Raw genomic sequence first — 25,567 nt, 5'->3', positions numbered from 1 at the left:
CAAACAATATAATGAAATAGGTAATGTTTATAATCTTGATGATTAATTGTATGTGAAAATTGAGAAACAAAGATAGAAGTCAAAGGTAATTAAAATTTTTATTTCCGATGACTGGGAGGTAAATAACTCTTCTCTGGGAAGAGTTAGTGTGTGAGGAGGAGAAGCAGGATGGAGGTGGGGGGGGCAGATACTAAGCTGGGATTTAGACATGTGGAGTTTGAAATGCCTTTCAAACAATGTGGCAGGTAGGTCCCGAAAGCTGTTGTAAATATGAATCTGTAACTCAAGAGGATGGTCATTTCTAGAGATGAAAGTATGTAAGTTGAGACCCAGTGTTTAAGATTTTGCATTGTGGATGGTAAAGGAGATTGAGAGAGACGAGAGTCAGGAATAATTTACTAAGGGGTTTTCGTAGGTATGTGTACATGTACACTTCACTGCTAGCTTACTGGAGCCAGCATGGCGTCCTCAGTGTAAGTTCTGAAACAATGTTTCCTTCTGAGAAATGAATTGTGGGGAGGCTTGTATTATACGTTTTGAGAGGAACAGCCTGCATTCTTTTCTATTGCTGCCAGCCTTTGTCACTTTTTAGGGTTTTTACTTGCCCAAGGCCGGGCACGTAATGCCTGTTTTCAGACTCTTTGAAGTGCTTTTCCCAAATGGCCTCTGTATGTGCTGATGCTGGTTAAAAAAAAAAAAATTATTATTAATTTTCCAGATCCTTTACTTACATTACATATATGTAATTCTATCTCATGTGAGTTTGGGTTTTTATGGGCATATTCCATAACATTTAACCATAGTTAACACATAGGTTAACTTGCCTTCCCTAGACATTTTAGAACTTATAAAAACTTGATTTGAATTGTAATAGCCAAAAACAACAGGCAGGTGTCAGACACATTTAAAAAGCCCCTGGGAAGACTGGAAGAAACCCAGTAGAATAAAGGGGTGAAATTGCAAGAGCATGAGGTGTAAATATTGCCCTTGAATTTTGTGACTGATATGGTGTAAAATAATGAAACAGTAAAAGATAAGTCAGGTTTAATTCACGCTAGATTCAGCAGCTGGACAAATATTTTACATGTATTTATGCTATTTTCTGTTGTTTTGTAAACTTGAACAGTTGATCTCGGATAACCAGGAACTGAGACATTATAAAGGACTGGTATTAGGAAGTGTTTTTCTGTATATGCCCAATGGGGGAATCTTCAAAAACAATGAAGTTATCCAAAGAAGAAAAAAAAATCAGTTTTAAATATACACCAAAATTAGAGAACATTCAAATCAGATTAAAACAGTACCATATTCTGTAAGCCTCTTCCTCACTGTAGTTTTCGCTGTGGAAACATGCAAAATGATACTCCAATTAAGCCAATTTATGGTTCTTAAGTTCCCTTTGGTAAGTTTTCTTGATTACCCATACCAGTGAGGCACATGGGTATCTAGGCAGGTGCAGTGTGACAGGACTGACAATCCATAGTTACTTGGGAGGTAAAATTGGAAAAGAAATAACTCTATCCAGTCTCATTGACCTGATCTATCCTAGGGATTTATTTATTGCTTTTTTGAAGAGTTAAATAACTTGTGAGCAAATGTGGGACTCATAGACCATACTATATGTACCCATGCTAGCAGCTATTTATTGAGAATTAGACCTTGCCCTTGCCATTTGATCTGTTCCCACAAATACCTTTGAATTTGAATTGCTGGTACTATGTAAAATCTTAAGGGGACAGTACCCCCTTTTTAAATTTAATTTAATTAATTATTGTTTTTTATCCCCTCCTGAGGACATTTTTCCATTTTTTTGTTCAGATAGAGTGAGGGGGAAGAGAGAGAGAGAGACTTCGACATGAAAGGGACACATCGAGTAGCTGCCTCCGGCACGACCCAACCAGGGCCGGGGACAAAATGCAACCAAGGTACATGCCCTTAGCGGGAACCGAACCCAGGTCTCTCTGGACTGTGGGCCAACCCTCTAACCACTGGGCCAGGCCTTCCTCCTTTTTTTTAAAGGACTTGGTGAAAACAGAGGGCATCATAGTTTTTATTTTTTAATATGTTTTTATTGATATTTTAGAGAGAGAGGAAGGGAGAGAGATATAAACTTTTACATCGACATGAAACATCGTTCAGCTGCCTCCTGCATGCCCCTCCTGGAGATCAAGCCGGCAACCCGGGCCTGTTCCCCGCCTGGGAATCGAACCAGGACTTCTCAGTTGATGGGACGACAGATGTTCAATCCACTGAGCCACACCAGCAGGGTGGGACACCATAGTGTTTAGAAAAAGTAGTAGTCTAGGAACCAAAATCTTGCATTCTTTTTTTTTTTATCCTCACCCGAGGACATTTTTCCATTTTTTGTATAGATAGAATGGGAGGGAGAGAGAGGAAGGGAGAGAGAGAGAGAAACATCGACGTGAAGGGACACATCGAGTGGCTGCCACACGCATGACCAACCAGGGCTGGGGACAAACTGCAACCGAGGTACGTGCCCTCAGCGGGAACCGAACCCGGGTCTCTCTGGACCGCAGGCCGACGCTCTAACCACTGAGCCAAACCGGCCAGGGCAAAATCCTGCATCCTTACCATTGTTTCTGCCATGTAACTTTCCCAGGACTTTCACACTTCTCTCCAGCCCCTAGCCGTTCCCCCAGGCTCAGTGAGGCGCTCTGCGGCTCTGTCGCCTTCCTCTGATAGGCCTCTGAGCAGCTCGCAGGCCGCTTGCTTCCTTGCCTGTTGCTCACCCTTTGTGCCTGTTGGTGGTTAAACATTTAAGACATTTTTTCTAATTGTCAGGTATAATGAGCGGTTAAGAGACTCAAACCCCAGTTCTGCTATTTACTAAGCTTTGTGACTTTGTGCAGATTACTTAGCCTTTGTCTACTTCATATTTTTTTCTGTACAGTTATGATAATAAGAATATCCACCTCAATGGACTGTTGTAAGCGGTAAGGGGGAATGATAGATATCAGGCCTTTAGCAAGATTTTATAATATTAGCTGATACTAGTTGCTGCTTTCTTCTGTTTAAGAATTGGAAGTATATTTGATTGCAAATGGAACAAAAAAGTATAGTGGCCCCGCTTAGGTTCCCTTAAGTTTTGTGTTAGTGTTAGAATAAAATGTAGTATATATCTGCCCGGCCAGTGTGGCTCAGTGGTTGAGTGTTGACCCCTGCACCAAGAGGTGGCGGGTTCTATTCCCAGTCAGGGCACATGCCCAGGTTGTGGGCCCGATCCCCAGTGAGGGGCATGCAGGAGGTGTCAGTCAGTGTTCTCTCTCATCAATGTTTCTCTCTCTCTCTAAAAATCAATAAAGAAAAAATATTTTTTAAAAAATGTAGTATATATCTTTGAAACTGAATTTAATCTTTTGCAACTCTGTGTACCGGAATATAGTGATTTTTGGCAATTTGAACTTTAAACTCAAAATAACCTTCTTTGGTGATGATACTACCTTGACCTCTTCATAGAATTCTGGACCCATGTCACATATCACTTTAGCTGCTGGGGTTGCATTTTGTAGTCCATCGCCCAGGTAACAACTATCAGTTCAGAATTCTCTACAAACCCCGTGTTCTTCGGGGCCTGCTGAGTGTTTTATTACGGCTGCAGCTTGTTAGAGATGCGCCAGTTATTCTGAGCTAGACTTTCTTCACAGAGCTAAATTCTTAGGGTAGATTTTCAAATGTTTGATTTTTCTTTTCTTTTTCTTTCACTTTATTTTTAGAGAAAAAGCTTGTTTCTTCTCTGCAGGTTTTCTATAGTCCACCTGTGTTGTAGAAGAATGACCCTTCACGGGTTGAAGGCTGTATGCCGTATTTCCCATTTCCACTAAAATACAAGTCTGTTTGCCTGTACATCAGATATTGAACACACATGACCTTCTGGCTGTTGATACTGTGTTCTCCAGACGGCACTGATATTCAAGTCATTTCTGTTTCTGGAGCCATGGTCTGTGGAGAGCAGGGTCGTTTCTCCAGCTGTCTCACTGCTTTCTTTAAGCAGACCATTGGAGGGCCTTGCACAGCACTGGGCGTACTGTCTGCTTCCGGACGTGTCTCCACTGGATACTGTGTATGGCATGCCCTCGGCTTCTATGGAGAGTTGCTGTAAGAACAAGAACAGTAAGACAGAGTTGGCATGATAATAACTACAATACAAACAACACGGACCCCAGCAGTTTCCTTTCTGATTATTATCTGGTCACACTTGTCTAATTAGTCACCATAAACTGAATAAATTCTGCGTAAACATGTCTTACCCCTTCCTCACTTTCCCCTCTCCAACCTCCTCCTCAGCAAAATCCCATTGTCCTAATGAGCTAAAGCTTATTTATCGAGTGGGCTCCGATTCTTGTTTAATTGTTCCATTTCTGAACTTTATCCACAGCCTCCTTTGTGTAAAAGTGTCATGTATCATATATAATGAGTAGCACCTGCTTTGTTCAGTTGACTTTCTGTTATATATTATGCATGGGCAGGCCTTGTTTTACACTGTAGTGCAGGACTATAAAAATAATTATGCACCCTGGCCCATGTGGTTCAGTGGTTAGAGCGTCAGCCCACCCACTGAAGCGTTGAGGGTTTGATTCCCAGTCAAGGGCATGTACTTGGGTTGCAGGTTTGACCCCTGGCCTCGGTTGGGGCACATGTGGGAGACAAGTAATCCATGCATCTCTCAAATCAATGTTTTCCTCTCCCTCCCTTTTTCTCCCCTTTTTCTTTCATTCTCTCGAACAACAACAAAAATCAGTGGAAAAAATATCCTCAAGTGAGGATTAACAACAAAAAAGATTATGTGAGGTGAAACCATGCAAAAATGATCTTAATACTCATCAGGGAAAAGTACAACTTTTCCATGACCTTTAAAAATTTGGCAAAACGTTAAGAACTCTAACTGTTGTTTATAAATGTGTAAGGTGGTACATTTGACTGTGTAACACTTTTCCTGGTCTTTCTGCTTCTGACTGTCTTCTTAGTCCAACCTGTCGTTCACACTTTAACAGTATTAGTTCTCCATCTTATGAGGACACTATAGTCTATTTTACTCATTTTTATATTAGTTAATTTTTAGATTTTTTTCAGGTTTAATTTTTGTTGCTCTGAACAGTGCTCCAGTAATATTCTCACACATTGGAGTGGAAGTTCTTGTCATTGGTCATCTTAAGCATTACTAGATATTTTGAAATTGCTTTTTAAGTATTATTTATTTTTTCCCTTAATGTTTTGATCAGTTTTCTTAATATTTTGAAATCCAGGTTTTTCACTTAGCAATCATGTTGTTGATATTTTTTGATGATTTTTAAAATCTAGATTGGGGTCAGCTAACCTTTGTAAGTCCTCACGTAACATTCTTTTTCTTTCTTTTCTTTTTTTATCCTCACCTGAGGATATTTTTACATTTTATCTTCAGACAGAGTGGGAGGGGTAGAGAGAGAGAGAGAGAGAGAGAGAGAAACATCATTGTGAGAGAGAGACATCAGTTGGTTGCCACCCGCATGACTCCAACCGAGGCCAAGGATGAACTGCAACCAAGGTACATGCCCTTGGTCAGAATCGAACCCAGGACTTCTTGGTCCACAGGCTGACACTCGAACTGCTGAGCCAAACCAGCCAGGGCTCATGCAACATTCTTGATAGATTCTGGGACTTTAAGTGAAAAGATGTATAAGGAAACCAATTTTACCATAGGCTTATTGATAAAAACAGCAGTTAAGTTCCTACAGTATCTCATCAACATTATAAAAAAACAACTTTGAATGAAATGGCTTTATTCAAGAACCTTCTGCTCAGCTTTGGGCCACATTTGGTCAGCAGCTTGTTTTAATCTAGCCCTTTAGTTCAGAGTAAATTTTACATTTTTTTAATGGACTATAAAGGAGGAGGAGGAGGAGGAAGAGAATTTCCTTTTCTGATGACAAACTTCATATTATTCCAGAAATTTCCTTTCTGCATTCTATTATACCTTACCATTTCCTTTCTGGTAGCTTCTAGTTTTCTTTTCTGGTTTATTAGCTCCCTCCAGTGTAACTGGACCCTGAGGTGGCCTCACGCTTCCTTTAGAACCCTGGACTTCCTCTCTCTCCATGCACTGCAGAGCAGGGCGCGCTCCGGTGCACACAGGTGCCGGGCCTCCCTTCTCCACCGAGCATTGGGGTGAGTTATGGGCTGTGGGGAGGCCTAGACAGGGGTGGAGCTGGGGGCCCGAGCCGTTCTCGGTGGTCTGATGTGGCTGTGTCTCGTTCAGGGTCATCCTGGGACTCTTTCACCGGGAAGGAACCTGTTTTAGTTTTGCTTCTCTTTATGAAATTATCTACTTAGTTGTGATTTTTTTCCTCACTGTATTTTTATTTTTTAAGAATGTGTTTGTTTGTTTGTTTGTTTGTTTTTCCATTTTTTTGTTCAGATAGAGTGGGAGGGAGAGAGAGGAAGAGAGAGAGAGAGAGAGAGAAACATCGATGTGAAGGGACACATTGAGTGGCTGCCACCCTCACGACCAACCAGGGCTGGGGACAAACTGCAACCGAGGTACATGCCCTTAGCGGGAACCGAACCCGGGTCTCTCTGGACCGCAGGCCCACACTCTAACCACTGAGCCAAACCGGCCAGGGCATTTGTTTGTTTTTTAATCCTCACCTGAGGATATTTTTTCCATTCATCTTCAAATAGAGTGGGAGGGAGAGAGAGAGAGAGAAACATCTGTGTGAGAGAGAGACATAGACCACCTGCCTCCTGCATGACCCTGACCAGGGCCGGGCACCAAACAGCAACCGAGGTATGTGCCCTTGACCAGAATCAAACATGCAGCTCTTTGGTCCGCAGGCTCATGCTGTAACCTCTGAGCCAAACCGGCCTGGGCTTTAAGAATGGGTTTAATCTTTCCTGTGAAGCCACAAAGTTATTGTAGGCACTTAATATTCGTTGAATGACAGAAATGAGCAATTGAATGTCTCTATATGTTAGCAAAAAGGTGAAGGTGCTAGATGTTTGTGATTTTTTTTCTGCCTTTAATTATGTGTGGATCTTCAATTCACATACAGATAGGAAGTCATAGTGATTCTGCACTTGGACATTTTACAAAGCTGAATTAATACAATAAAGTGAAACAGTTCATGGCACATAGTAAATATTCAATAAATGTTAGCACTTATGTTTGTGCTTATAAAAATTTTAATTTTAATCATTTTGTATTGAAATGTTTTTAATGAGCTCTCTATTTGAAACTTGCTACACCAAATATTTTGAGCATTTCTTCTTCCTTCATGAAGTCATTATCATGAACATCAAAAAAGGACTAAGTCGAATTTGAATTTTTCTATTCCTCTTATTCTGTCTCACTTTTATATCTTCCTACTCACAGCAAATAAGGTTGATTTTATCTTTTTAATTGCTTACTATGGCTATCTTTTAATTTTCATTCTGTTGTTTTACCGGAATCCTTATAATTTTTCACCTTTCTTATTTTAGGAATTTAATAATTGTTCTCTGTTTCGGATCTCATATGTTCCTTCGCATCATCCTTTATATTGTGGCTACAATCATCTTTCCATAAAATCCCTATTACCAGTTAACTCCCCTAAGACTCTTCCATTGCACAGGATAGAATCTGTACTTGTTGTCGGTGTACCCCTTCCTCCCACCCTAGGTGGCCTTACTGATTGCTGCATTCTCCCTGCATCGTATGCCCCGCATAGACTAAATTCTTGTCAGTTCTACTCAAGTTTGTTGTCTTGTGTATCAATGAGAAGTTGGCGAACTCTGAAGAAAGACCTTAAGAGCTCTTCCAGTTAAAGTCCACATAATGTCATCTATTTTGGCTCATTCGAGACCTTTTTGATTTCTTCCTGGGTCTTGATGTATTTCCTATTTTTGAAGGTACAGAATAAATCAACTGAGGACTCACCTGAAATGTTACTTTCTCTAGGAGCATCCTTGAGTCTGAGTAGTTCCTTTTCGGTGTCTCAGTGGCACCTGTGCATTTCTCTGCCCTAGTCCTTGTCATGCTCTATGGGAATTATCTTTGTGAAATGGTATCTTAACTGAAACTAAATATCACCCATACCAATTTGTGACTTTAGTTGACATTCTGCTAGGGTTTGCCAATGTGCTTCAGTTAATCAGGTTTTATTTAATTGATATAAACTCTTCAGGAAGTACTCAAGCCAGTGCCTAGGTATATTCCCTTAGTGTCTGGACCCATGATTTACAAGGGGTAGAACATGAATCTTCTTCAAAATAAGGTGCATGTGTGTGTTTGTGGAGAGAGAAACACGTGCGCACACACACATACATACACATACAGCATCTGTTGGATTGGGAGTTGGTGAGCAAAGGGTGTCAGTAGAAGCTAGGTGCTGGGAAGAATAGTGAATACAGGGAGGGAAAGTTCCCACCGCTGAGAAGGACATCTGGCATTGTAGGACAACCTTTATACCAGCATCTGAAGGGCATGGTTGTGGTTCTCAGGACAGCAGCATGTTTTGTTTTGGTTTTTAATATCCTGTGACTTCTTGTGATGTGATAACTGTGTAACATGAGAAAGTAGGTGTGCAGTGAAAAAGAAAGCCTACGGTTTTTATGCAATATATGATATGTTAAAATTCAGAAGTGTTAAAGTAAAAAAAAAAAATGCATCTTTGAATCAGTGATATGTAGTATATCACTAGGAGACCAGCCACTTTTATAGGGATTCTCTTTTTGATGGCTGGTTACTTTATTAGAAAAAGTTCACACCTTTCATCCTTGTTACCCTTTCTGAAATACCTGAACACAAGAAGAGAAAAGAGATTCCCCATCACCTGGTTAAAGTGCTGAGTGGCAGATATCTAAGGAAGATTCAGACAGAGGCTGAGTGAATAGACACTTTTGAGGATGACAAGTATCATTGTCACAACATGACACTGTTGTGGTCCTGAGACATTGTTCTATAGGAATAGGAATGATCTCCTCTGGTCAGGACAGTGACTGAGAAGAGCATGTTTGGCCCTGGAGAAGCACGTAGTCAGTGTCTACATGGCCAGGTCAAGTGGAGCAGAGAGCTTGACAGCATTGGGTATATGGGCAACACTCAAGGAAATACTGTAACATCATGTCATGGCCTCCATGGTTCCCATTCCATTCCTCGGGGTGACTGTGCAGTCCTAAAAAGAGTATCCCTGAGGTCTGTCGATACAATGGACTTCACCACTGACAGGTGGGCCCACTCAGAGTAGCTGGCTCAGCCTGGGAGTTCATGGTGTTTCCTTCCAGATTAACCCTCTCTGCCCTCAGTGCTTAACACCATGCCTGATACAGGGTGAAGATGTGGGCTACGAGTGGACCGAGAACAGGATATTTATGGCTGTAGCCTTTCCTTTTATCGATGTGTAGTTTTGGGAACATGGCTTGGCTTTAGTTTTTAGGCACAAATAACACCCAGTGAAAATAAGCATACTAAAGGAACTCATTTAATTAGAAGCAGATTTTTGTTTATTTCCCCCCTTTTCTTCTTTTATGTATGTATTTGCTCTTTCCTCGAAAGACATACATGTGGTTATATTTCTAAAGAACTGAACAGTTGTTTTCTTCTCTTCAGGGGCCTGAATTAATGAACAAATACGTCGGTGAATCTGAAAGAGCTGTGAGAGAGGTAAGGAGAGGCTGCCTCCAGGCGGAGCTCTGCGCAGGAGGGAATATTAAGGTTTGGTGATTGTTTTGTGTTTTTGTGGTCATGATACTCGTGACAAGAAAACAGGGGCCTAGGTTACAGACAACACACATTTGGATTTCTTTCTGCCTGTGTAGACTTTTTCTAGCTCATTTCCGCATGTTACCCTCGTGGCTCTTTGGTCAGTCCTTGGTGTTGATAGTCTGACTTCTGGTCTGACTGTCTGATGCTTTTCCGCGTTTTGGCCATTTTTCTTGTCCCCGCTTTACATAACTATTCTTTTCCCATAAAGTCTTTAGTGACTTGAACAAGGCATGTGGCTTTGAGCTTATTGGTATTTTATATGCTAAGCCATAGTTGATTTTACATATTTATGGTTTTACTGTTTTAAACATGTGTTTATGATAGTTAATAATACCTATCACATACTGAGCTCTTACTGTGTTTTGGGCATTGTACTAGATGCTTTGCATTATTTTTTTTATTTAGCTCTTAAAATAATCTTCTGAGACTGACAGTTATTATTATCTGCATTTGATAGATGTGGAAATAGAAGTTTAGAGAAATAGTTACCCACCAAAGATCACACAGCTACTAAAATGGTGGAGTTGGGATTTTAGCTGAGATTGTCTGATTGCCTAACCACATTGCCTCCAGACAGACCTCTGGATACATGTTGGTGTCTTATCTATGTGTAAAATATATCCTTCTACTCTAGGTTATAGGCACAATGTTTGAGCTGATTGTCTTATACATAGATTCCAAACAGTTTTCAGAGTCAAACCAGTGACGGGTGTGTGGGGCTTGCTGACCTGCGGCTAACACGGCACTGTTCTTCTGCCAGATCTTCCGCAAAGCGAGAGCGGTGGCCCCTTCCATTATCTTCTTTGATGAGCTAGATGCCTTGGCGGTTGAAAGGGGCAGGTGAGCAACATTTTATGACTACTGTTTTGTTTTTGTTAATCCTCACTCAAGAATATTTTTTTAGATAGAGTGGAAGGGAGGGAGAGCAAGAGGGAGAGAAACATCGATATGAGAGAGACACATCGATTGATTGCCTCCCAAACACCAAACCCAGGTATGTGCCCTTGATCAGGAATCGAACCCACCATCCTTTGGTCCACGGACTGACACTATAACCACTGGGCTGAATTGGCCAGTGTTCATGACTACTATTGAATACTAGCAGTAGAGGAAATAGTATTTCGTATACCAATTTTATATATTACTACATTTGGCCTAAAAGAAAACATTTTTCAATTTATATAATTTTTTTCTGTTACACTCATTAAATTAATTAATGTATACAATTAAAAAATAACAACACTGGCCCTGGCTGGTTTGGCTCGGCGGTTAGAGCATTGGCCTATGGTCCAGAGAGACCCGCGTTCGGTTCCTGCTAAGGGTACGTACCTTGGTTGCAGCTTGTCCCTGGCCCTGGTTGGTGTCATGTGGGTGGCAGCCAGTTGATGTGCCTCTCTCACGTCGATGTTTCTCTGTCTCTCTTCCTCCGTCTCATTCTCTCACTCTGTCTGAAGATGAATGCAAAAATGTCCTCGGGTGAGGATAAAAAAGGTAAAGTAACACTAATATCCACTTGGGACAATTGAGTTAATTTTTATAGTTTATTATCTACAGGGACCCCTAACACTGTATGTCAAAATTTGAGTTGTCATAAATATATGATTAAAACTAAAACAAAACTCAATTAAGCTAATATAATGATACAGTAGAACTCAATTATAATAAAAGATGTTATTGTACAGATTTTAGTAGTCTCTAGATTAAATCATGTTTCAGAAAAAGTATAATTACATACAATAAAATAAAAATTAGTGTTAATAGTTTTACTCCTGAATCCCAGGCAATAAAGAGAATTATTTATAATAGTTTAAATATATAATCGTATAGCTATAAATATATATATATATATCACAGAAAGTATTTACAAGTATGATTTTTTTTTCTATAAATGTTTAGCGGTTTTTAAGGAATTTGCACAAATACTTCATGTTTGAGGATGTTAACTTAATATGCGTTGTGCATAGCTTCTTGATGTATATACTGATTGTAAAAGTTCACTGGTGGTAATTACAGTGGTGGCAGAGGGCACTGTGTAGCCCCCAGGAGCAAATTGAATGAGAAGCGTTGCTGCTCCCTTCCTTCCCGGGCAGCCTGGCAGCGGCCTCCCTGGCCCAGTGCGGACTGCAGGGGGGGGCTGCCCTGCTCCCACCCACCCGGCCAGCTCCTGGAAATACCCAGCAGTCTCCTTATCTCATGACTTAAGTACTTGGGCCCTTTTATTTCTGAGGTGAAATGACACAGAAGGTTGCAAATAGCTCAAATTCACCTCAACTACAAGGAAAGAAATGGAAACCGGACATGTTAACTGAAGCAGTGTGACCTGCTACATTCATGTGACATTGGGGACATCTGTGTTTGGAGTCTAAAAAGGAACAGGGTGGGATCCGTTGTGAAATATGAACCAGATGGGAGGTAGAATATGCAGCAGATTCTCATAAAATGCTTTTGAAATAAAATGGTGTGAGAAACCAGACAAGGCACTTGATAGAAATATCCTGTTTTTATAGGCAGTTTGACTCAGGAGGAATTTGTGATGTAGTAGAAATGCTAATGATTTGCAGCCTCTAGGTACCATTTCCACTAATAGTGTTCATCATGTTCTGTACTGTGTGCTTCCCTCCCTCAGTGGCTCGTTCAAATCAAGTACAAATGAATTCGATGTGGTTTTCCTTTGTATAGAAAAGTTGGGGTCAAAAGTTATTGGACGTTTCAGAATACAAAGATGAGGCTGATGAGCAAATGTAATGCTAATGGTCCGAAGTAGAGAGTTTTGGTTGTACTTCAGTTGCAGTCAGTCTCGTATAGTTTATTTTTTATAACCATAAGAATCTCATAGAGTGACATTCTATTTTCAGGGGTTTCTTTTTTCTTTTTTTCCCCCTTAATTTTGTGATGGGCAACATTGTCTAGAAAGTGATTGTTTTATCTAATTAGATTACTATTACCTGAAAACAAATACAATCTCCACGTGTATGTTGTATGTTTCTGTTCTTCAGCTGTTTAAACAAATTTGTAGAATCTGAAAAAACAGCTATTGATGAATACCAAAAGTATAAAGTTTTCAAGATACTAAACCGATTTTATGCATTGTTAAATAAATGGGAAACATAGAAAAATAAAAATATTCTATAAACTAGGAGGCATTTATTTCTACATCATATTGGGCTCTAGAATAGTCACTGCTTTCATTTGTTAAAACAATAACATTTCGATCAAACCCATATGGCTAGTCCAAAATGACAGTATGTAAGAAGGCTGTTTCTTCTTACCAAGGTTTTAATTTCCAAACTTAAGATGTCTAACAAATTGAGCAGAGAATTATGATATATACATACTAGTCCTTTACTATTCTGTGCATGTTAAACCAATTATTTTTTGACATTCTGTTTGCCTAGCTTTAGAAATCTTTGTACTTTCAGACAGAGATTTTTTTCATACTTATAAAAGTGTCCAATTGCAGCCACTATTTTCTCTTCCTTCCTGTCCCATTTAAATTTCTTTGGGACTTGAAAAATAAATAAGCCTTATATTTACTTCTTTTTATCTATAGGCCCATTTAAATTGTGGTTGTTCTGAATGAGATTTTATCTTGTTTCACATTGGGAGCTGGAGGAAATGTAAGATTACTTTGCAAAGTGCTTCAATGATCTCCACAACTTTGGGAAAATTGAAAATGCTGCTCAAGTAGCACAGCTCTTTGGAAAATGGGTGATATGGGAGGAAGTGAGGCCCTGAGGTAGGGAAGGGATTTGAATGATACTGGGCTGTGCCAATGCTCATTTCGTGCTTATTATGTATCAGAAAATTTTCAGTGCTTTACAGGTAAAGGAAAAGCCCCCTACATTAATGCAAAGTAGGATATTATACACTTGACCCCTGGCTCCAGTACTCTGCCACACCTCCCAGCCAGCTTGACTTTGTACATTTTTCATAGTTTATTGTAGTGGGAAGGGGAGAACACGCTAGGCAGTAATTACCAGTCAGCCTTGTCGTAGGCAGCAGCCTGTCCCCAGAAGTGGAGAGGTGTAGGGGACACCACTACTGTATTGGCCAGGCTTTCCGTGACTGAGAACATGGCCACTGGCTAACCAGGAGGCTCTGACTCCTCGAGCCCCTTCCTCTGTCACTGGTCCTGCATCAGGCTTATTAGCTGGCACTGACTGCCTGGTAGTGCCAGTCTTCAAGCAGAACTGGAAGAGATTTGGAACTGGGAACCTTATCTCTGGAACTTAGAATCACTAGCTGAAGAGGTCCATTTGTTTACTTAATTAACTTCCAAATAATCATGATTCCCTTTGTTTGGAGTGACTTCATTTATCACTCAACATGTTGTGGCCTTTTGCTGTGTTATCTTCAAATCATCACAACAACCCCAAGAGGTATAGGTCCTAGTCCCGCCTCCATTTTACAGGTGAGACAACTTGGGTATTTAGGTGACTAAATACCTTACTTGGGTCATGTCCTCTGAGCACTTTTGGACTTGACTACCACACCACAGATTCCAGGATTCCAGGTCTAAATAGTTAACTACCCTTCAAGCTTGTATTTATTGTGCATTTTCTTGGTGACTTACATTAGTAATGACCCTGTCCGTCTAGCTGGGCTGTTGTTAGACTCCTTTCAATCATGCATCCATTCATCCAAGACTCCTTTCAATCATGCATCCATTCATCCATTCAGTGATTATTATTGAAAGCTCATTCTGCAGCAAGCTTGGTACTGGGGATAAAACAGTGAACAGGACCTATGGCAATTTTCTTAACCTCTCTAAGCCACAGTTTCTTCAATTGCAAAGTGGAGTTAATAGTAACAAATTCTAGGTTGTTGGAATTAAATACACGTGAAGTGTTTCACGTAGTACCTAGCATTTGTAACTGCTTAGAAACTATAGTGTTTCTTATCATTTCTCCTTTGATATTTTTATAATAATTTTCATATAGATATAAATAAAGTGCTAGAGATAAAAATGTATCCTACTCAACAAGGGTTTATATTCTAGTGGAGGAAATGGAAGCATTTTGGAAAATAGAAAAAGTATTCCACAGGTGTCAGGCACTGTGACATTTCATCAGTCTAAGATGCCATCCGGTAAGACAGGTTATTATTTTATGTACCATTGCTGAAGAAAAGTGCAGTTTTAAACTATGAAATGGTGCTGAGAAATACACAGTATTGTTATTTGGGCGAAAGAGAAGTTGATCTCTTCTGTTTTATAAAATTAATGCTATTATATAAAAAATCATTTGAGATATTGTTTTATGACTGACTAGAATTTTAAAAAGATGATTATATGGAGAAATGAAAAGGATTAAGTAAGTGCTCAGGTAAAAGCTGACTGGATGCTATATCTTCCATGAGGTATTGGAGAATCTGGGATACCAATGATTGGGGTCTTGTATGGCTGTTTCTGCACTTAATAGTCCAGAATGGGTTTCCACTTGGAGTGACTGGGGAAAACAGTGAGGAGTTCTGAGCCAGGCGTAGCAGCATTCTGAGACAAGCTCTGAATTTTAAAATAATGCTCAGGAAATGGGGTGGCCTCGTTAGCAGCGTCTTCAGGTTCCAGGTGAATTCATGGCACTGTAGAAGAAGTTTTTGTGGGCATTATTTCTCTAAATGACACTTTTCAAGGAGGGTTCTAAATTGTTTTAATGTGACTTTTATAGTGGTTTTAAAATTTTCATAAAATTTTATAGCTGGAAAAATTCTTAGAAGTCACTTAGTGCAAATTTTTATTCCTCAGAAGGAACAGAAGCCCCTAGAATTTAAGAGAAGAGGCACATAATTCCTTTGTGGCCTCTGCAGACTAGAGCTCATGTCTTCTGATTTAGTGCTCTTTGAACAGCCTCTTACACCAGCAGGATTTGGGTGTGTTTATATCTGGGTAAAATTATATAAATATTATTGCTATGTTTAACAAATTCATAACAAAAGCCACTTATTACAAATTCTAACCACTGTTATTTTGTATATCTGTGTTTCAAGTTTCTAAATCCAGTGCCTGTTTTCTGGTATGCGTAATTTTCCCATTAGTAAACTTTTTTTTTAATCCTCACCTGAGGATATTTTTTCATTTATCTTCAGATAGAGTGTAGTGGAGGGAGGGAGGGAGAAAGAGAGAAACACTGACATGAGAGAGAAACATCAATTGGTTGCCTCCCACACAACGCCAGCGAGGGCTGGGGATGAACCACAACTGAGGTACGTGCCCTTGGCCAGAATTGAACCTGGGACTCTTTGATCTGCTGGCCGACGTTCTAATGACCGAGCCAAATCGGCCAAGGCTCCATTGGTAAACTTTTTTTTAGTATGTTTTTATTGATGTTTAGAGAGAGACGAAGGGGGAGAGAGAGAGAAACATCAATCGGCTGCCTCCTGCTTGCCCCCTACTGGGGATTGGGCCAAAAATCTGCGCATGTGCTCTAGCTGGGAATCGAACCTGGACCTCTCAGTCCATGGGATGATGCTCAATCCACTGAGCCACACTGACTGGCCCCATTGGTAAACTTTTTTTTTTTTTTTTTTTTTTTTTTAATCCTCACCCGAGGACATTTTTCCATTTTTTGTTCAGGTAGAGTGGGAGGGAGAGAGAGGAACAGAGAGAGAGAAACATCGATGTGAAGGGACACATCGAGTGGCTGCCACCCACAGAACCGACCAGGGCCGGGGACAAACTGCAACCGAGGTACGTGCCCTTAGCGGGAACCGAACCCGGGTCTCTCAGGACCGCAGGCTGACGCTCCAACCGCTGAGCCAAACCGGCTAGGGCAAAACTTTTAATATTAAACAGAAATGGTGAAGAAAACAGGACAAAAGAAGAAATGGAAAGCGTAAAAGAGACTTTATTTTCATTGTTTCATGCCTTAAAGCAGAGTTCTGTGGATATCTTGTTTTGTGTTTTGTCTGTGCTGCGTACTTTAGCAGTAGGTGAAAGGTCTGACTCTTCGAGACAGGGCCTGTCGCAGTGTTTTACTAGGACTAGGAGTTATTTTTTGTTGTCAGGACAGGTAGTTTCGCTTGTTGTATCTGTCTGCCTTTAAAGTGAAAGTTTGCTTGCATTTGACATCACCAAGAGAATCATCATAGGTGATCCTTGTGTTCAGATTAGTATTTCTTTGGCTAGCCTTCTTTAGGACTTTGAGGTCTCTTCCAAGGCTGAATAATGACTACAGGTGTGTGGGAGACAGATTTTAAGAAACAAATTCTGATGCCCACCATTTTTAACTCTTTATGACACTTTAAAATGTATACTAGAAAAATATTGAAAATATTAAATTGGATAACTGAGATGCTGGTCTGTAATTTAGAAATCACATGAGGAGATGATAGGGCATTTTATCAGAGGAGTTGAAAAGGAAATAAATATATCATTTTTGTGAAATATTGAGTATTGGAAAATAAAAATCAGTGAACTAACTATCATCGTAGCAGAGCGGTTTCTGGCCAGTCAGTGCACATTCTCAGCCTCGGGGCTGAGCGGTCTCCTCCGAAACTGTTCATCTTCGACACTGCCGTGCGGACGAGGCTCAGGCGAGTGTGTGAGCAGATGGACACGGCTGGCCAGGTTGGTCTATGGCTATAGGTGACGGGCCCATTTAAGATATAAAGTTCCGCCCTGGCCGGTTTGGCTCAGCGGTTAGAGCGTCGGTCTGCGGTCCTGAGAGACCCGGGTTCGGTTCCCGCTAAGGGCGCGTAACTTGGTTGCAGTTTGTCCCCGGCCCTGGTCGGTTGTGCAGGTGGCAGCCACTCGTTGTGTCCCTTTCACATCGATGTTTCTCTCTCTCTCGTTCCTCTCTCTCCCTCCCTCTCTACCTGAACAAAAAATGGAAAAATGTCCTCTGGTGAAGATTAAAAAAAATATATAAAGTTCCTTCAGTCCATGGCACCATATGACCTTTGAATATGAATAATTTGGAAAAGTGCCTTCACTTTTTAAGGGAAAAGAGAATTAATGTTTTGGGAAAGTTTAGCTGCAAGATTTTCTAAATATTGTTTTATTGACTTTTTTTTTTTAAGAGAGAGAGAAAGAGAGAGAAACATCGATGTAAGATAGAAACATTGATCCTGCACACCCCTACTGGGGACTGAGCCTGCAACCTGGCTTTGTGCCTCGACCAGGAATCCAGCCGGGACCTCTGTCAGTCACTGAGCCACACAGGCCGGGCTAGCTTCAATATTTTTTACAGGTGAATATTTTTCCCCATTGTCATGTTGCCTATCTCTCGCAGATAATAAAGTTTTATAAAATCATTTCATTATGTTAGTGATTACACATTTGTTTTTAAACTTTTTTGGAGAGTTGATTTCCTAGGATGTCAGTTTTATGGTTTTTGTTTCCTACTGCAGCTTTGAAATTCAGCCAAGAATATTTCTCAGCCCATAAAACATTTTCACTGTGCTATTTTCCAGCTAGCTCTCAATGATCCTGGAAATAAAGGGCAAGGCAGCATGGGTAATGGGAATCCAAAGAGTTCCCTCCACCTTATCTTCCATGTTATTTACAGCTTCCATTTCCTCCTACAACCAATAGCAAATTGGACAAGTATGACTTCACCTCTTTCTGTTTAGAAGTGCCCAATTGGGAGTGTCAGTAATAAGTTTCTGAATACAGATATTCTTATTAAAAATAATGTTACTTAGGTGCTACATAATATCACAGAATCACAGAATTCTAAAGCTATAGAAGGATATATGTATATATATTATCTAATATAATTTCCTCATTTATACATGCCGATACTTACGAAGTTCTCAAGGGAACAGTAATGTCTCCGTCCGCTTATCTCAGCTTTCTAGTACAGATTCTACCAAGAAGTACCAGACACTTGTTTTTCAAATAAGGGAATGAAGGTGCAGAGAAACTAGCGATTGGGTTCACTCAGCTGGTTGTTCTCAGAGTCTCAGTTCACCATGTGTTAAAAATAAACACTGGGACTATCTTGGGGCATTTTGTGACCTGCGTTTATGTGCATAGAAGCATCATCATCTTCATTACAAAGAAGTTTTTGTAAGCTTTGGAATACATTCACCTGTCGAAAGAGCTCCGAAAAAAATGAATGAAATGCCTTGCATTGCTTTTTCAAAAAAATTCTAGATCATAGGCCTTTGGAATATAATTAGGTTTACTTGAAGTCATGTGGATGTGGCCCTCGTGGTGGGATTATTGTCCTCATAAGAAGAGACACTTATAAGAAGAGCTTTTTCTCTGTTTCTCTCTCTGCCACGTGAGGACACAGCAAGAAGATAGCCATTTCAAAGCCAGGGAGAGAGCCCTCACTAGAACCCAGCCATACTGGCACCCTTATCTTGAAATTTCAAGACTATGAGAAAATAATTTCTGTTGTTTAAGCCCCTAGTTTGTGGCATTTTTGTTATGGCAGCCTGAGCTAACTGATACACATTTCTTCTAGAATACTGGGGTTGGTATTCTGTTCATTTATTTACTTATTTTTCTTCACTCACTATACACTTCCCGGGTGATCTTTTGTACTTCCATCTTTCCAAGTACCATCTTAAAGGCAAAGACTTTAAGAGATGTATTTGTACTTCAGATCTCTTTCTTTTACGTCTAAATCTCCAGATGTCCCACGGGCACTTCAAATCCATCGTGTTTACAGTTCAAGTTCTTTCATCAAGTGACTCCATGGAGACTTTGGCTTACCAGCCCTATTGATTGTGTCTCCTTAATATTTCTCATATCTATCCACTTCTTCTTAAATAATCATCTCTCTCTTCCCAGATTTTTATATATGACACTCATGGAGCATCTTATTATTGGAGAAAAAATGAATGTGATTGATGATGGAGGACAAGAAATTATTTGAATATAGTTAGTTTTGGGATAAGATAATCCAATAAATAATGAATTCTGAGGCATGCATTTTATATTTTGAAACATATAATATTTCTTGTTATAGAATATACAGTATTTTTTAAATAATGGAGTATTTGGGGATAGGTGAACAGATTTTTAAAACTTTATTTTTAAACATCAGTTCTTCAGGTGCTGGGAATGTAGCTGACCGTGTTTTGGCTCAGCTCCTAACGGAGATGGATGGCATTGAACAATTAAAGGACGTGACGGTTTTGGCAGCTACTAACCGCCCAGATAGGATAGACAAGGTAAGAAAGAAGGCTGTGTGGTTGTGGTAGTGAAGTCAAGAACTGGATCACTTGATTATTATTACTTTTTTTAATGTCAAATGACTTTCTAATCAGTTCTTCATTAGAGGATACTGAAAACTTTTAAACTAAAGGAAATGAAGGGAACAGAGAAGAGCTTTGTTCATGTTCTTATTGCTTATGGTTTTGGTATAAATGAAACTGTTTGTGGCCCCTTGAGTTCCCCTTCCCCATGGTTACACCAAACTGGCAGTGTATTCCCTAGAGAATTGAAGTTCTTTGATTCTTTTTTGTTTATTTCATTTGATTTTTTTAAAGAAGTTTTTAACATTTCAATTCATATTAAGATAAATTTCTGGCTATTTAGTACTAGACTCAAGTTATTATTAACAACTTCCTAGAAGTCCTCGCCTACCCATTGGTTACAGAGTAATTAAAATAAAAATGACAATGGATTTTACTTCTCTAAAAATTTACTTAGACTATACCATTAAATAAGCTATATAGGTGCAGCATTAATCCTTTCAAGCTATTGCTGCCCCTCCTCTCCAGGTCTGAGTTTAATAAAGGAGCCAACTGGATTTTAAGTGTCTAATTTATACTGAATGTATAATTTTTTAAACAAGGATTTAAATTGAGAGTAATAATTTACTCCCAGAGCTTGAACCAAATTCTCTTTTCTGTTAACATTATATGAACTTATGAGTTTCTCCCACCTGTGTACATATGCACAGACTTATAGTTTTAAAAATGGGGTTTAAAAAATGATCCTTTTGAAAATTTAAAAGGAGCTTTTATGTGGAAAGAAAGCCTTGCTTTCGTTCACTTGGTTATTTGCTATGTCACAAAGACCCTTTAGTCAATACAGGTAAGAGAGCTTTAGACCTGACTAAATCGTTCTTTTTCTGATGCAGTGTTTGGTAAGAACTAGGTGAGTTCTGAGCATTTGTAGGGTCTGGCTCAGTGCCCAGGCTTCTCTGATGTCATTAAAAAGACAGGACTGTATGTGACGGGTTATAGAAAGTGCTGAAAGGGCCCATAAAGATGACCTAGTCCCATCTTTTGGTTTCACAAATAAAGGTGTTAAATCCAGAAAAAGCATCTTTTTCCTATTAAGACTACATTGTGTTTTTATGACATTTATCTCTTGGTGACTTCATGGCTAATGAGTTCGAAAATTTCTCGGGTTTCCTTCCCTGCAATACCTGATCTAACAGTGGTCTTCTTTGGTTTCTTAATATTAAATGTATCAGTGTTAGATACATTTCTTGAAGTAGGATGTTGTGCTCACAATAAACTTCTCTAGGTTCCTCTAATAAAGCTGTATGACTCAGCCTGCTTACTGCTTGTGTTAGTTCTCTTGCTGCATAGCAGATCACCTCACATTTAGCAGCTTCACACAGCACCCATCTACTAGTGGGTCTGCAGGTAGGTCAGAGTCCGAGCGAGGCATGGCTGCGCCCGTGTGCTCAGGGACGCCCTGAGGTTAAAAACGAGGTGTCGGCTGGACTGCGTTCTCCTCCGGAGCCGGTGTTCCTCTTGCAGGGGCACAAGGCTGCGCAGAGTTCACTGTGGTTGTAGGCCTAGGAACTGAATTTCCCTCCTGGCTCTGGCTGGGAGCCACCGTGGGCTCCTGGAGACCGTCCCCGTGTTCCCCTTCCATCTTCAAAGACAGTGGTGGAGAAACTCCATCGTATCTTGTCCCTCTCATGGTGTACATTTCCATTGCCAGGAAAAGCCACCCTTGTAAAGTCTCTCCTGGTCAGGTTAGGCCTCCCAAGGAAAATCTCTTGACCTTCATCAGTTGATTCAGGACCTTAAATATATTTGCAAAAGCTCCTCACAGTAGCACCCAGATTAGCATTTGAGTGGCTGGGAGTAGGTGCGGGTGCAGCAGGGGCTGCAGTCTGCTGGCTGTGCTGCAGTTCTCCCTCCACTGTGCTCTCCGCTTCTCCCCCTCTGCCTGGTCTCTCTTCCAGCACTGAGAGCAAGTTCTCATTCTCAGAGACCAGCTTGTCCTTGCCTGCATGTGACTGGTGACCAACCAGCTTCTTTGAAATGTCCTTGCTCTATGGAACCTGCTGTACTGTCTCAGATGTAGCGAATCTCTACCTTGTCCAGAGACTTGTCTTCAAGTCGTACATGTCATCACTCTTACATAGAAAAGGATGAAAGAATTTAAATTCCTTTTTGAAAGGATACATTTTTTCATGTTCTTTATATGTGTTAACGCTTATATTTCTCTTTGTAAGAGCTAAATTGAACCCCAACTGTGTTTTACAGTAAGGTGTAATTTATCCTAGATTTTACCTATACCTGGTATAAAATACCTTGAGAAAATTTTAAGATAAACCCAGAGATGAGAAATTATTCTTGGGCCACTCTAAGATTTGGGGCCTTTCTTCAGGTTCTTCTTAGAAGTTGAAACCCCCAAAGTAGATGGCTTCCATTCTCTTCAGGATACTTTAGTCTGTGGATATCTTGCATCTTTTGGAGAAAATGCTTAACCAGATTTTGGGCAGAACTTTACTCTAAAGTATGAGATTGAAGGGATGGAAGTAGTGTTTTTTTTTTTTACATTCTAGATTTTTTTTGCGTTGTCTTTGTGTTTCTCGCCTGCTAATAACATTTACCCTAGAAGGCAGGTACTGTGTTTCACTAGTAGCAACTCATAAGTGACAGTCATAGACTTTAAAAAATTAAAGTGTGGGAAATATCTTGTCCAAATTCTAGTTATATTTTTGATCCTTTATAAAATGTTACCTTTAATTCTTTAGTTCTAAAACTTACCATTCAAAATAAATGTTTTAAGAGCCAGTATTTTTACACACACTGTTAGCACTTCTTGATCAATTAACCTTTGCTTCAAAGAGAAGTGCAAACTTATATGTAGGTGTATTTGTGTGTATGAATGAGTCTATATGCGTGTATGTATACATACATATGCATACTGTGATTTGTTTTTTAAATCATCACCTGAGGATAGGTTTATTAATTTTTAGAGAAAAGGGAGAGAGCGAGAAAGAGAGAAACATTGATGTGAGAGAGAAACATCTATCTGTTGCCTGCCTTACACACCCCAATCATGGATCAAACCTGCATCCTAGGTTATGTACCCTGACCAGGAATGGAACCCGCAACAATGTGTACAGGATAATGTTCCAACCAGCCGGCCAGGGTATACTTTGATTAATTTCTAAAAATTAGAAGTCCATGTTTTTTAACCAATTAATTTTGTATGAGCACATTTAAGCTAAGATGTAGAAAGCATTTCCTAATTACATACAAAGACTTATTTTCACTTGATCACTAATTAGATCAGGGTAAATCTAAAGGTCTTCAATGAATTCTTCAAGTTTTTGAAAAATTACAATGTTTAATTTGTAAGAGATGAAAATAAAATTACTGGCAATAAGACAGAATTAGTAAATGGGGAAAAGTATCTTTAAGAATGCTTTTAGCCCGGCGGGTGTGGCTCACTGGTTGAGCATTGACCCAGGCACCAAGAGGTCGCCAGTTCGATTTCCGGTCAGGGCACATGCCCAGATTGTGGGCCTGATCCCCAGAGGGGGGCGTGCAGGAGGCGGCCAATCGATGTTCTCTCTCATCGATGTTTCTCTCTCCCTCTTCCTTCCTCTCTTTCTAAAACAAATAAAGAAAAAATATTAAAAACAAAACAAATGCTTTGAAGGTCATCAAATGAAATGCTATGCTTTCAAGTATAACTTTGTAGTTCAATGAAACTGGTTTAAATGTTCTGCATCTATTCTGTATTTGTACAAAATAATCAGAGATTTGTGTTAAAATATTTTAATCCTTTTCTATTTCAGATAGAATTTCATATTTATGTATAATACATTTTTCCTTAACTGTACTTTTGTTACTACTCATATGATATATTGTATATCAAAAGTCTGTTTCCTTTCCAGACTTTTTTCCTCTGAAGAACTATTACAGTGTTATTTGTGTATTGTGTAATAGTACTATAAATAAAGATTCAGCACATGTGTGATTAGAACATGGTGTCCAAAATGTGCCCTGAATGTGCTGGTAGAAACAAAACAGTCTTAAGAGACAATTTTTAAAAACCAAGAAAAACAATTTCCTGTTATGAAATGAATAGACATAGTTTTCACCACCTGTCTTGTCTGGGAGTAACTGTAGGAGGAAGAGAATAGGCAACAGAAGAATTAAAGTAAAGGTCATGGGCTGATGCTGAAAGGTAGAGATTTTTTTTTTTTTTTTTTGCCTAAAACTGGAAAGGATGTTAAAAAAAAAGGCCAGTTTAGTGTCAAAGAAATAGGACATTTAGTCTCGCTTTGGCTATATTTAGCTAAGGTGTTTGGCCTTGTAAATTAGGTAACGTACTTCACAATACTGTTGCCTGTTAACCATAACCTCTGTGTCATGATGACCTTACATTAGTATGTTAAAACAGGAAGAATTCTTGAAGTGTCAGAGGAGTGAAATTGATATCATTATGTGAACCCTATGTTGTACATAGTTAATGTCTTTTTTGCACAAAATTTTAGTTTCATGTAGTCTCGGGAAACTAAAGCTAGATTTTCTTGGGACTTATGATGATTCAGCAGAGGAAGTGAGACACGGCGCAAGAATCACAACACCCTGTTTCCTGGTATGTCGTGCCTCCATGTCAAACACATTAGCTGTGTTGGAGTGTACTCGGCTGAGTCAAGTGATGCTGTGGTCTCCGGTGGGGTTTCAACGTCTCCGTGGACCTCTTACCCTTCCACCCCCGCTCCAGCTTATAGATGAGTGAAGTTTCAGCCTCAAGTGTCCATTTTAAGTAAGAATGACAGGAAGTGAAGGACAGATGAAGATTAATGAGATTGTGTCATGTCAGGTAGACATGTTGTCTTTAGATTGATGAGGATCTGGGTTTCCTCAGCATCTGGAAACTTTAGAACAGCAAACAAATTATTATTGATGCTCAAATAATAGTTAAATGCCCCAAGTCTAGGAGTTTATATTGTTCTCTGTTAGGCTGTTGCTTGTGTGGTCCCTCTCTAGAAGGGTATAGTGTCCAGTCTGTGACATTGCCTGCATTTGTGTTGAATGCTAAGGAAAAATGGTCATGTCGTCTTTTCTAGGTTTCAGACAGCCTCAAAATAGTTTAATTTAATGAATATTTTTAAATTTAGGCCTTTTGGTTACTTTAGTACTGACACTTAGTATGTAATGGGCACTCAATGATTATTATTGTTTATCCCTAATGTATAAACCTAGTTTTCTTTCTCTTACTAGTAAATTTGTAGTATTTTAAATATTGTGCTGTAAGCTATCTATGGAAACAATTGCTCAATGTAGAGGTCTTGAATAATTCAGGATTAGAATTCTTTTCTAATTTAGTATGTCACGGAAGTAATAAACTGGCATTAATTTTCCTTTCAGTTTTTCTGGAAGAAGAAATGTGCGTGATGAGTTCAATATGACACAGTATTTTTATTTCTTAAATTTTGCAAATTAAAAGTTGGTTTTATGGATATCTTTGTAACATGGAAAAATTTAATTAGCATATTTAAAAATGTCAGCAAATGAGAAGCTTCCAATTTTCAAATGAATTGTGTTCCAGAAATTCCTTCAGAAGGAAGGTTACAAATATGTTTGTGGACAGTTTTTCTCTTGACCCTTCCTAGTTATCAGTTACAAGTCCTGTTCCAACATTGCTGTTCTCAGTTAAGTCAGAAC

The 25,567-nt window shown here is 39.5% G+C and overlaps 1 protein-coding gene across 2 annotated transcripts in view; it reads left to right on the top strand.

The window, feature by feature from the left end:
* Positions 1-25,567, top strand: part of SPATA5 (spermatogenesis associated 5) — a 242,947-nt gene that overhangs the window by 65,109 nt on the left and 152,271 nt on the right. The window contains exons 12-14 of one of the 2 annotated variants that reach the window (XM_036240737.1): positions 9,581-9,634; positions 10,497-10,576; positions 19,732-19,858. In XM_036240737.1, the coding sequence (XP_036096630.1) occupies positions 9,581-9,634; positions 10,497-10,576; positions 19,732-19,858 (261 nt within the window). Of the gene's footprint in view, positions 1-9,580; positions 9,686-10,496; positions 10,577-11,190; positions 11,228-19,731; positions 19,859-25,567 lie in introns of those variants that run through there. The other variant, XM_036240738.1, reaches the window with a different exon arrangement.

The sequence above is a fragment of the Molossus molossus genome, unplaced genomic scaffold, assembly GCF_014108415.1.
Source record: "Molossus molossus isolate mMolMol1 unplaced genomic scaffold, mMolMol1.p scaffold_m16_p_4, whole genome shotgun sequence".
Taxonomy (NCBI): Eukaryota; Metazoa; Chordata; class Mammalia; order Chiroptera; family Molossidae; genus Molossus; species Molossus molossus.
Note: the sequence above shows the minus strand (reverse complement) of the source record. Positions and strands in the feature narration are given on the sequence as shown.